The 13,447-nt window shown below is 43.2% G+C and overlaps 1 protein-coding gene across 53 annotated transcripts in view; it reads left to right on the top strand.

Annotated features, from left to right (window-relative positions):
* The window catches only part of Celf2 (CUGBP, Elav-like family member 2), an 856,648-nt gene that overhangs the window by 803,102 nt on the left and 40,099 nt on the right, over window positions 1-13,447 (top strand). For all 53 annotated transcript variants that reach the window (NM_001110231.1, NM_001110232.1, NM_001160292.1 and 50 more), the window contains one exon: window positions 7,132-7,266. In NM_001110231.1, the coding sequence (NP_001103701.1) occupies window positions 7,132-7,266 (135 nt within the window). The remainder of the gene's footprint in view (window positions 1-7,131; window positions 7,267-13,447) is intronic.

The following is a 13,447-nucleotide window of genomic DNA, read 5'->3' as shown; positions in this document are numbered from 1 at the left end:
ACATAACAAGCACACTTTTTTTTCCATAAAGCTTAGGAGGTTCCTGGACTGCCTGAACCCCATCAGTGGACTTTGAGCTACGTGGGAGAAAGGATAAAGGCTTTAGTTTTGAGAAAGAGCCATAGTGACCCATCAGTTCACTGAGGCAACTATAGCCAGTTATCTGTTTTGTCTGAGATGAGTAGAAGAAGAGGGGAAGATGGGTATAAAGAGATGAAATTAAGAAATGAAACACTGATTCAGAAAGATGATGGAGCACAGGGTTTGAAATGGTCCCTGGTCCACTTAGTCCTAAGCAAGATTACCCTGAGTTTCAGGTACTGAGTTTAAGACCTGACATTTCCACCAAACAGGACTTGCATTAGGTCATAAAGGCCAGATGACTCACTGGACAGCTTTAGTTGTCTTAGATTGTATTGGAGGCTAACAAGACCACTGCAGTAACCATTAGGAACAGGGAAGTTCTGTTCCCAGCCATATTTTCTTTTGAAATTTTATGTTGTACATTTGTCCCTTCTCTTTCTCCCTGCTCCTTCTAAAGTCTTATGAGATACAGTTTAGTCAAGTAAATGGGAACTACAGCAGAAGGAAGAAAAGGCAAAAGAGCCCTAGGTGAGGACCAGGACAGAGAGGACAAATGGAAAGGCTGGACTGGCAGGAGGGAGACACATATATAAAGAAGAAAGCACAGGATGCTCTCAGATTTCCTAGGACTGCACCTTCCAGAAGTGGCTTCTAAGGACTAGGTATGGTGTTTTGACCTTTGCATACTTCAGAACCCTGTCTGTGACCTATTCAGCAGTAGTGCTGCATATACCATATGGTTTTGTTATGAATCCTGAGACCACATGTAAAGCAAAGAAAGGCGTGCTGGTCCCTGCTTTGCCCTCATTCTCACAGTCTTTACTTGAGATAATATTGCTGTTGCTAGCTGAAGTTAAGAGAACTTACTCAAGGCCAAGACAATTGAAAGGTCACCAGATATTTGACAAATGGCCTTTACTGTTCTTACAAAGAAACCTGGAGCTTGTGGCTTTGTGACAAAGCATTGGCAGGACCTCAGCACCCCAAAAGGTGTTGGGGCTAGGTGGCAAGAAGAAGCTGTTCCTCCCCCCTTCTGGCACTAGCTGTGCACAAGCCAGAAGTTCTCACTGTGAGGTTGGTTGCATAGGCATCCTTTGTTTCCTTTACAAAATGTTAGCAAGGTAATAGCCATTAACTCTTGTCAGGCAAATACAGTGGGGCAGACCCAGTTTTCAGTGCTGCTTCTGCCTCACAGCCAGTGCCCATCACTGCAGAGCCTTATTGGAACTTCAACTCAGACCCTGCTGAACAAGGCCACTCCCGAAAAGCTTGTGATCCCTGGGCCTCAGCTTCCTCACAGCTTGAAGCAGACATATTTCAAAGAGTCTGCACTTGGACTTACCAGCTGCCATGTCCCTGCTTTCTAATCCATGCTGTTTGGTTGTCCTCTGAGCTGGGGTGGCCGTACAGCACAAGCTAGATGTTCTGCTGGGTTCTAAGGCTACATTCAAGAACCACATTGAACCAGATTACAGGGGGGGGGGGGGGGGGAGAGAGAGAGAGAGAGAGAGAGAGAGAGAGAGAGAGAGAGAGAAAGAGACGAAGGAGAGAGAGAAAGAGAGAAAGAAGAAGGAGGAGGAGAACTTACTATTTGAACCCAGCTCTACCCAAGGTCACATTCTTTGGTCTTTACACATATTGATTTCTCAGAAAATAGACTCTATTTTAATTATACTCTAGTTGGAGATCCCAAGGTACAAGCAGTCAGTCAGGTTTCTCCAGATAGCTGGGGTAAAAAAAAGCTGAATTTATTTACATCCAGACTATCTCAGAGCAGAGCTGCATACTCTTCACCAGGCCACGCTGCTGTAATATAGATTGTTGTCACCAACATAGACTCGCGTACATTCAAGGTACTAGGAATAGAAGTCAAGGGTAAAAGATGGGATGTTCTTACCAGGGCTACCTTGAAAAACCAGGAGTGTGGAAACCATGCTTGGGAATAGGGGTCCTAGATCTAGGAAGTAGCAGGTACGATACTGAGTGCTTACATTTTAGAATAGGCTGTGGACACCATTCCAGAGAAAGTCAATAATCCCCCACGTCTCAGCTGACCACTGCTTTCCTCTGCTCCTCTCTCAGTTCCATCTGATCAGAGGCTTTGGTGATAATGTGGTTGAGTGTAGTCTCTAAACACTAGTGAACTAGAAGGACTGCTCTCAGTCACTGCCTTCCCCCTACTCAAGTGTCCAGCAGCCTCCCTGTGCATGCAAGCCTTCATATATAATTTTAATATAAATGTATACAATAAATTAATGCAGCTCCTAGTAGGATTTCTTTATTCTACTAGTTCCCAGTGACGAGAGACCAAAGCGAGACCAAGATTTCTTCTGAAGCCTCACCTCAATCCCCGGACAATCTGTCTTAATCCCCTAAACTAACCTGGCCTCCTCCCAGCCAAGATCCCAACAGTACTTGAATTCATGGCTTTCCATGCTTCTGCTGAACTCTCAAGAGCTCTTTCCCCTCCTCCTCATGGCAGAGCTGAATCTCCTTCCCTCTCTCTTTCTCCTTCCCTGGCTTGTGGAAATCCTGCCCTATTTTCTCTTGTGCTAATCACCCTTGGTTGATTAGCATTTATTGACAAGACTAAGAATAAATGGTAAGAACTGTTTACACAAACTTGAGATGGATTCTTGACGTAAGCATTATAATGTTGTGTCCAGATTAGAACAAGATATGAGGGCAGAGAAATCAACAATTCAATAACACAAGGAAAAGCTTTCCTTAGCGCACAGACACATTCTGCCTATCCCCAGTCTTCCTTATTGCCCATTTATTCTCAGTGTCTTGCACAGGGTCTGTCCTATCATTGCTCTCTAATAAATACTGAGTGGTTATATGGATGTGGGATGGACTGATGGGGAAATATAGAGTCTTCCTGACTCTGTCAAACTCTGCCCCTTTCCATTTTCCTCAAATCACTCAGATGCTGAGGATTACAGTAGCCTTTCTCTTCTGCTACTATTGTGGCAGTATTTGCCAATAGCTTGTCTTTGCATTGTAGTGGTTTTTTAACATCTTTGAGCCATTCCTTGGAGTGGTATCTTAGGGTCTATCTGTCTGCCTGGTCTTTATACTTACCAACAAGGAAAAGGTGAAGAGGGTGGCAGAGACTGCCTCAGGTGGTGATATATGTGAAGGGGAAATAAGGATGGTCACTTTGGAAAGGTCGCAGACCCTCACTCTGAATTCATACAGAGACAGGACAGTGGGAAGAGAGAGTCACTTTGTTGTTGTCACCTTAGCTTCAAGACCTGTAATGAATGTCAGCGTGTAAGCTATAAGGTAAAGGATTCCTGTCTAACAAATGTACATTTAATTAGATAATAACTGAAGAAAAACAGTAAACATTTGCTACAGATATAAATACCAAAGAGCTATCAATGGGCAAAACTAAAAGCATGATTGGCTGTATAGACAGTCTTGTTGATAGCAGTTTTTTAAAATTATGTGCTGTTATTCAGAGTCTATCTATGACCTACCATGTATTAGTTCTCTACCCCAGGTCCACCCTCTGTGTCTGTGTTTCTTTGCCTGTGTGTGTTTTGGTAGATTTGAACATGAATAAGATAGAATCTTTGTCCTCAAACACCTTAGTATTTTGTTATAAGAGACACAGAACAAGTAAAGAAGCTTGTAGAAACACACTGAAAGTAGATGCGTTAGATGCAAGCTGGGTGTTGTCAGAGTGAAGCAGTGAGGAGAATGGAGTGGTCATGGGCTCAGAAGGCCATGCTCAAGGCTGTAGACAAGGACCTGATATTGCTAACCCATTGAACAGACTCAGCCAGGCCAGTTGGTAGAGAAACTTGTGACACTGGGTCCAATACTACGCTTCCCCCTTGAGGAATGTCAGATAAACTGGAAAAGGGCCCTCTGGCCTGAGCCTGTAATAATGGTCTGTTATTAATTGCTATTAAGTGTATGGTACAGATTTTCATTTCAGTGCTAAGTCATCTTATATGCCCAACTGTCTGTTGGTGATGTAGTGTGGTCATCTGTTTTACATCATTAGAACATTAAAAGACTATTAGTCATAAAAAATGGACAGATGGATCTAGCAGAGGGCCTATGTCTTTGCAAAATCACCCACATCCAGGCGCTCTCGTCATACTTGAGTATGGAGTGTGTTAAGTGCAGCCTTCCGGGCCTGAATGGGTCTCACTAAAGCCAGGCAGCTCCCGTTCCTCTACTTGCACTCTACTAAGTGAGACAGAAAAGTTAGCCCAGTGCTGCTTAATCCCCACAGTGTTTCTAATAATAATAATGTGCCACTGTTCAACCACTGTCAGAGACAGAGAGAGCCTTCCTCCCAAACACACTTGATCACCAGATTTCACAAATTCCATATCTGCTTCCCCGCAGTGCCACCAAAGAAGTGGGGGCTTGTTCTGATTTCTACCTCAACCCAACAAGTCCAGTGGCTCCTTAAGGAAGGCAGGGTGTGATTTGTGGCATAATGAGAACTTACGTTACAGCAAAAACCTCACAAGCTTCTTTTGAAATCAGGAGGCCAAGCAAAGGAGCACACAGAAACAGTGTTGTTTCTAGCGCTCAGAAGCCAGGCCAATATTTATGCACTCAGCCAGCTATACACTGCTGGCTAGCAGTCTGTTTAGGAATATTGTTAGAAAAATCTATCTCCCTTCCCCCAGCACAAATGGACCATTACCAGGCTACTCTTCTTAAACAGAGCAGATCTGTTGTAGAGATAGTTATTGAGTATCTGGATTCAAGTCCTAAGATGGTAAAGTTAAGCTGATTACTGGACTCCAACTCTTTCTATATAGAACTCTTTAGCTCATCCCATAATCAGCCTCCAAACGCTGACACCATTGCATACACCAGCAAGATTTTGCTGAAAGGGCCCTGATATTAGCTGTCTCTTGTGAGGCTATGCCGGGGCCTAGCAAACACAGAAGTGGATGCTCACAGTCAGCTATTGGATGGATCACAGGGCCCCCAATGGAGGAGCCAGAGAAAGTACCCAAGGAGCTAAAGGGGTCTGCAACCCTATAGGTGGAACAACAATATGAACTAACCAGTACCCTCCCAGAGCTCGGGTCTCTAGCTGCATATGTAGCAGAGGATGGCCTAGTCGGCCATCAGTGGAAAGAGAGGCCCATTGGACACGCAAACTGTATATGCCTCAGTACAGGGGAACGCCAGGGCCAAGAAGTGGGAGTTGGGGGGGGGGGAGGGGGGGGAGGGCATGGGGGACTTTTGGGATAGCATTGGAAATGTAAATGAAAAAAATACCTAATTAAAAAAATAAAAAATAAAAATAAATAAAAAAGAAGAGAACCCTCGTTGCCTTTGCTTACTGCGAAGAGAATAATGGGGGAAATACCTGGGGTATTTAGAGACCTGTGGATGAGAAACAGGAGTGGGGGAGAAAAGGATGTTGATAAGCAGCAAAAGCAACAGTCATAGCCCAAGGTCTCTCAGCCCATCCTACACTCTTACACACTGTCTGGAGTTTGTTTAACTTTTACTAATCAGAAGGTCATCGTAGTTAAAAATATATTGGCTGTAGGCTTCATGTGTGTGTGTTTGTGTGTTAGAGAAAGAGGAGAGAGAGAGAATATGTCTGTCTACTACCACATACATGTGTAGATCAGAGGCAGCTTGCAGGAGGTGGTTCTCTCCTTCTGTCCTGTGGTCCTGAGGATGGATTTCAGGCATCAATGCAAATACAGCTAAAGTGATTTAAGGCAGTGCCAGTTTCTGCTCCTCCCATAATGAGTTCCTACTGTGCAGATAATAAGATAAATGTGAAGACAACTGTAATTACTCACATTCAGGGAGTGTTTACTTAGACCATGCCAGAGTCGCTTGCATTCTTCAAAGTTGTGTAACTCCCTGCATTCAGGTACACTTAGCCTGACCACCAAGAAACAAAGAGGCTACGTCATTTGCCTACATCTGCATATCTGGAAAAATAACAGAGCCAAGATTAGTAGCCCTGTCAGTTGAATTGTAGAGCAGGAACCTTTAAGCAATGAACTATAATTCCTCTGTTTTACCTGTGTACCTGTAAGATTAGGGAGTGTAGAACTGCCATAGCCAGGGATCCACCCCATAATCAGCATCCAAACGCTGACACCATTGCATACACTAGCAAGATTTTATTGAAAGGACGCAGATGTAGCTGTCTCTTGTGAGACTATGCCGGGGCCCAGCAAACACAGAAGTGGATGCTCACAGTCAGCTAATGGATGGATCATAGGGCTCCCAATGGAGGAGCTAGAGAAAGTAGCCAAGGAGCTAAAGGGATCTGCAACCCTATAGGTGGAACAACATTATGAGCTAACCAGTACCCCGGAGCTCTTGACTCTAGCTGCATATATATCAAAAGATGGCCTAGTCGGCCATCACTGGAAAGAGAGGCCCATTGGACTTGCAAACTTTATATGCCCCAGTACAGGGGAATTCCAGGGCCAAAAAGGGGGAGTGGGTGGGCAGGGGAGTGGGGGTGGGTGGATATGGGGGACTTTTGGTATAGCATTGGAAATGTAAATGAGTTAAATACCTAATAAAAAATGGAAAAAAAAAAGAAATAAAAAAAAAAAAAAAAAAAAAAAAAAAAAAAGAAGTTACCAAGACTTGTCCTGCAGCCACCTCTGCCCACACCTCCCCATGCTCACCACAGCTAAGTCCCCATTACCCTGGCAGGTCTGTACCCTGAGAGAAGACAGCCCAAGTTCGTATACCCCCATTGAGCTGTCTGTTTAAAAGTACTGGGTACAGTGCAGGTGTCTCTTCTTAGTACTCCATCCGCTAGTAGTGGAAGATGATCTCATTAACTCTCAGACCATCTGAGAAACCGAACCCAGGTTCTATTTAAGACATAATTGGGCGTAGCCCTGAGGCACTTCTGATGAGCAAATCACAGGATCAAGTGCAAGGGTTTAGATGGGGGCTCTGTTTATGTGTGTGTGTGTGTGTGTGTGCGCGCGCGCGCACGCAAGCATACTCAATTTTATTTTAGAAACTGAAAAATTTGGGCCTGTGGCTAATATCACTTTTCTTTTTCCTCTACAGGCATGAATGCTTTACAGTTACAGAATCTGGCAACACTGGCTGCTGCTGCAGCTGCTGCTCAAACCTCAGCCACCAGCACCAATGCAAACCCTCTGTCTAGCACAAGCAGTGCCCTGGGAGCCCTCACAAGCCCTGGTGAGTGAGAAGCTTGGCTCTTCACCACATGACAAGATCTGTGTGCATGCATGTCTTCATGCACCCTGAGGCAGGGAGTTAGGTTGGTGTCGGGAAGCCTGCACAGGGTCTCTGGCTTATGATAGTTCCTATTTTCTTAAAGAGAAACTTGAATGGATGTGTTTATTTTCCAAGCATAAAACGAGACAAGTTTTCAACGAAGAATTTCACAGTCTCTTTATTTTTATGAACATTTCCTTTCTTTCTTCCAATACTTAGGTATTAATTACTACAGCAACCCTCAGTCTCACGCTCCACTTTTGTCTCCTGTTCTCTTAAAGGGGAAAAAGTTTAAGAATTTTCTACTGGTCTCAAACTCTGATATCTTCGGTGTTGACTTTCGCACCAACTGTATTCTGTACCTTTGAGTAGTAAAGGGCAATGTGCATTCATTTATGGTCACATGCTGACTTATATAATTGGATATCTTTTTTCCTTAGAAAGTTTGTTGGCCTTACTCAAGGGCTAGTAACATTTTTTTCTTTTTTGTACAAGAAAGACCTAATAGGGTTGCATACTTATCATGAATTATATCCTCTATTTTTAAAAAGTAAACAGAAAGCAGAGTGTGTCCTTGGCTTTCTTCTCTGGATTTCCTGGTCCTCTCCTCCTCTGGAACCTACGAGGGAGTGTGCTTCAGCAATCTTGCTTCTAACTTTGAAAATCCCGTGACCTTCTATCACCTGTGTCCAGACGATTAGCTAAGTGGTGACAGAACTTTATTGTAATTGTGCAAGGTTTTATTATGGGAAAATAGGAAATGAAAGCTACAGCATATTCCCAAAGGCTTTCTCAAGAAGTCTGACGTCAGGAAGCAATGAGAGATGCTCCTCAGACCTGTAGGACTGAAGGGAGAAACAGCCCTTGGGTCTTTATAAAGCATTATTCATCTAGAAGGAAAAACCCAAGCAGTGTTTATAAGAATCTCCTGAATTTATCCCTAATGTGCTAAAATCTCTAGACAACAGCCCATGCGTATGGTGATTTAATTCTTTCAAGTATTTTAAAAATACACCATTACTCTATGTGGGTTTTACTTTTTGGAATAAATGATATTCATGAAAAGTCAACTTTTGGGGCGGGTTGGTTTTCACGTTTTTATTAGAGGGCAACAGGGACGGGGCCTCTTCCATCAACAGGGGCATTCACAGGTTCTGCAGCCAGTCCAGGCTTGGGCCCAGAGGCTCCTGAGGGCCCAGAGGCTCCTGAGGGCGTGTTCCCATGATCTCGCACAGGCAGCTGGGAGGGTGTGGCTGTTGTGAGGGCTATCCATGGACTGTCGGCACTGGCTCCTTTGTCCAGGTACTCATTCTTGAGGAAGGTGAAGATTCTTCTGGCCATCCTAGTCTTCGTGGAGACTGGAAAGTCAACTTTTGACAATATTTTCAAGAAATGAACGTATAGCTTTAATAACTCCTTTAGTGACCCTATAGTAACTACTTTTCCTTATTCTGGGAAAAAAAATCTTAAGCAGAAGTTTTACTTGCTCAGAGTTCAAGGGTATAAGTGTATCATATACATACATAAGTCATAGCTACAGGACCTTAGACTGCTGGTCACATTGTATCTACAGTCTGAAGAAAGGATGAATGCTGGTACTCAGCTCATGGTCTCCTTTTTATTTATTAGCCCCTCCCGATCATAGAGCAGTACAACCCACTTTCAGTTAACGTCTCTGGAAATATTCTCACAGACACAGCTAAAGGTTTGTCTCCTGGGTGTTTCTAGATCTTGTTAAGCTGACAGTCAATTTTAAGCATCACAAACAATTTAACATTATTATTTCTCCCTTATGAAAACAACAGTGATTTCCTTAAAATATATTACATGTGAAAATATTATAATTCGGTAAGTAATATCTGTAAGGTATGTTATAATGGTAGACAATGTCTTTGTGGTTAAAAAAAAATGGCAGATTGAACCAGAAATACATAATACTTAAGAGTCTTTAAGTCTTCAGGAGACCTCAGAAAATAAGAAATAAATATTAATTTAAATGACATAAGGCTGTTGATAGTGATAAAACACAATAAGGTATACAGTGAAGGATCTGAAGGACGTAAGCCCTCTGTCAGAAGGTAGTATTGTGCCAAAGCCTGAATGAAGTGAAAGAAACCATGTAGTCTTCAAAAAAGGACAGATGCAGGGAGGGAGGGAGGGGGGGGAGGGAGGGAGGGAGGGAGGGAGGGAGGGAGGGAGGGAGGGAGGGAGGGAGGAACTTAGAGTGATAGTAAGTTAGCAAAGGTAGTGCTACTTCTGGGCAGGAGCGGGTGCGGACACAGTGGTGCTTAACTAGGTGTGGTGTCTCACACCTTTAATCCCAGCACTTTGAGCAGAGGTAACTAGGTCTCTATGTGATTCATCTCTCTGAGACCAGTCTGGGCTACATAATGGGTTCTAGGAGAGCCAGAGAAAATAGTGAAACACTGTCAGAGAGAGAGAGAGAGAGAGAGAGAGAGAGAGAGAGAGAGAGAGAGAGAGAGAGAGAGAGAGAGAGAGGAAGGGGAAGAGGAAGAGGAAAGAAGAGAAGAGGAGAGAGGGAGAAAGGGAAAGGAGGGAGAGGAGAAGAGAGGAGAGGGGGGAGAGGGAGAGGGAGAGGGAGAGGGAGAGGGAGAGGGAGAGGAGAGGGAGAGGGAGAGGGAGAGGGAGAGGGAGAGGGAGAGGGAGAGGAGAGGGAGAGGGAGAGGGAGAGGGAGAGGGAGAGGAGAGGAGAGGAGAGGGAGAGGGAGAGGGAGAGGGAGAGGGAGAGGGAGAGGGAGAGGGAGAGGGAGAGGAGAGGAGAGGAGAGGAGAGGAGAGGAGAGGAGAGGAGAGGAGAGGAGAGGAGAAACAGGCCCATGTTACTGGATCCATAGCTGTTTGTGTTAGCTCTCCCATCACTCTGACAGAATGAATGCCTGACATAACTTGTCTTACCTATGATTCAGAGGGTTCAGTCCACAGTCATTTGGCACTGTTTCTGAGCCCATCACAAGGAACTTCACTGTTAGTGGGAGTATAGATGAAAGGGCTATTTGTCTAATGGCAACAGGAAGTAAAGACAAAATACAGGAAGTGGCCAGGGCAAGATACAACTTCTAACATGTCCTAGTGACCTACTTCTTCTAGGTAGGTTCCTAACTCCAGAAGTTAATATAAGTTAACAAAATCATGCCACTGGCTAGGGGATAACTTCTCAACATATGAGTCTATAGGAGACTTTTCAGATACAACTATAATACCATTTCAGCCAATACTTTAAAAATCACGAATTGTTTATTTTGTATTGTATTTTGGGGTTTTTAAGACATGGTCTCACTGTACACCTCTGGCTGGACTGGAACTCAGAAAGATCAGCCTGCCTCTCTCCTAGGTACTGGCTTTAATACATGTGCCACCATGCCTGGTTGTGCATTTTATTTGAACTTTTTAAACACAGAGGGTGCTCAGTCTAGGAAGATGGCCTGTGTCAGAAGGGAAGTTTAATTATTTGAGAACATCTCATATTCTTATAGCCAGAGAGAAAATGTATTTGAAAATGTTTTTGCCTCCCTCCTGATGTTGTCACAATGTCCCATTAGCAATGAGTCCTTCTCAGTCTTCCTGGAGCAGCATGCTGTCCTTCAGTAGATGCTGCTGCCTAAGGACCACTGACAGGGGTTTCCCTGCAAAGAACACTCTTCATAATAGCTAAGAGGACTTCATTAGACCCTCTAAGTATGACAGAAAAAAGCAATTTAAAACTAATTTTTTGAGTATTTTTCCTATGTAACTAAAAAAAAAAATTTTTTTTAAATAAAAATAAATGTCCTTAATTTAAGTGAAAGTCCCTAACTTCCACCAGGGACTTTTTCAGAGATGTAGAAAATATGATTAGTAACTTAGTAACATTCCTGCCTCTATTCTTCAGGATGATAGCTTATAAAATAAAGTGTTACATGCCATCACAGGGATAGTGCTATCACTCATATTTTAAAATGATAGTCCAGTGTGTTCACTGTCTGTACCATAAACAGTCCTACTATAAAATACATGAGGCCTCATCTTTTCACTTCTACACAGGGCTTGAATTTACCCTGTGTTTAAATATGTCTCGTAAGTTCCAGATAAATTCATCTACAAAGGAAAAGGACAATTTAATCCCCAAACTATTAATTTTTTCATAATTGTAAATTTATCTTTTCAATTTTGCATACTGAGAAAAAGTCTCCCTACAGCATTATTATAAATGATTTTAAATAGTCTTGGCTTTAAAACATGAAAGATTAAGCCTTAATTTTTGTTTTAAAAAATCCCCTTAAGCAATAAATAGGTTCCTTTGTCTCATGGCCTTGAAATAAAAATTAAAATAGTTTAAATTGCCTGTGGTTAGAATAAGTGTTTCATGCAATTATCAGATAGTAGTGAATAAAATTAGAAATTAAATCATGAAAGACTAAAAGGCAGGTGAGTGCATATTGTTCCCTTTATGAGCTCCTCGTGGGTCTTCTGGAGCCTGATTTAATCGCGCTTCTTTTCTTTTGATAGGGTAATTTTTCCTTTATTTACTTCAGTCGTCTATTTGGTTAATTAATTCTTGGGTCATTTCTTATTACCCACTTTTGAACCTGTTTTTGAGAATCATGTTTGTTTTCTAGAAAGAGATAAACTGTATGTCCAGCAGATAGCTAGGTATAAAAGGCAGTAATACTTGTCTCCTACAGTGTTTATAGATGAGTTGTTTTTCTCTGGTAATGTTCAGAGCTTGGAAATCAGCATTACTTTCACCATATGTGAACTTTTCTTTGGCATTTTCTGTCTAAAACCTAACACTGCAATACCATACTTGTCTACTGTGTTATTTCTTAGCCTCCTGTTTTCTTTCTTTCTTTCTTTCTTTTCTTTTTAAGAAAAAGATGTTTTAAAATTCTCCAAATGTTTCTGTAAGTGCAGACTCAGTCAAGTGCACACTTGAAGATAATGGATAATTTCTTTCAATAGCATAAGCCATCTTAAAATGTCAGGAAGCATTACTTTATTCCCAGTGCTGGCTCTTCAAAGAGTTTCCCTTTAAACTCTCGGCAGTCTTTCTCCCTATCTTCAGGCTCCTTGAGGACTGCAACAGTCTGAGTTCCAGGGAAATATTGATGCGACCTGGTGGAGCACTTAAGGCAAGAGAAAGGAAGGGGTGTTCTCATGGGCTCAGGCCAGTCATGCCCCTCACACACAGATGACTGCATCCTTGTCATATCTGTGCCACTCAGGCAGATGCATATAACAAGATACAAAGTCTGTCCCTAGAGTCTATTATCCTGCAGCCTTTCAGTGTGTAGGGGGCTTTGTTGTCTTAAACGTGCCTGTATCTGCATCACCAGAAAACCTGTGCACTCTGGAAAAAAGTGATTCACAGATTTCCGAGTCACACTTAGGAGCCTTTCAGTGTGGCAAGTGTATTAAAGTGTGCTAGGCCCTACATTGCTCCCAAGCAGTGACTTGTAGGTGTATGCAAGGCCCAGAGTCAGAGATAGAAAAGGCACACAGTGACCCCTGAGCTTCAGGAAGTCCATGACTAGGCATGTCCACTGTTCTTCCTGCTACCTTCCTACTCTGTGCATCCTGATAGGTGCACTGCAGAGTCTCAGTTCTGACATGGCAGCAGCATACCTCATCGGCCCTCAGCCTGCTTGGTCCGTCCTACTAATGCCATCTCTCCCCGCTGACACTAGCCTAATGGAGAGCCTTGTTTTCACTTCCTCTATCACTACACAGGCCCCAATGCAATTTCCATGCTCTACCCCGTTGAGCACTTTAAATTTGGCTCTGTGTGATCTAGGCTAATAAAACAACCTCCTTAGTGTGGCTTTCCCGGTCTTGTCTGGATGTTCTTTCTTCCCTGCTCCTGGGGTGTCACTTTTCATCATATGCCTGCTGTCCCTCCTTCTTGCACTCTGCCTTCCTAGAATGTCAGCGTTCCTCCTTTGGCTCATTCTTGGAAAGTTCTCAGCCGTCTCCTGCTTAGAGCAGAGCTTGTTCTTGACATGGCATGTAGGGGTAGAATTGGTTTTTGGTTTGTGTTGTTGAGACAAGATTTCATATTTCCCTGGCTAGCCTAGAACAACTCCCATAGATCTACCAGACTCTACCTCCTGACTGCTGGGATTAAAGGTGTGCACCACCATGCCAGC

The sequence above is a fragment of the Mus musculus genome, chromosome 2 (genome assembly GCF_000001635.26).
Source record: "Mus musculus strain C57BL/6J chromosome 2, GRCm38.p6 C57BL/6J".
NCBI lineage: Eukaryota > Metazoa > Chordata > Mammalia > Rodentia > Muridae > Mus > Mus musculus.
This window is presented reverse-complemented; position numbering and strand designations above follow the sequence as displayed.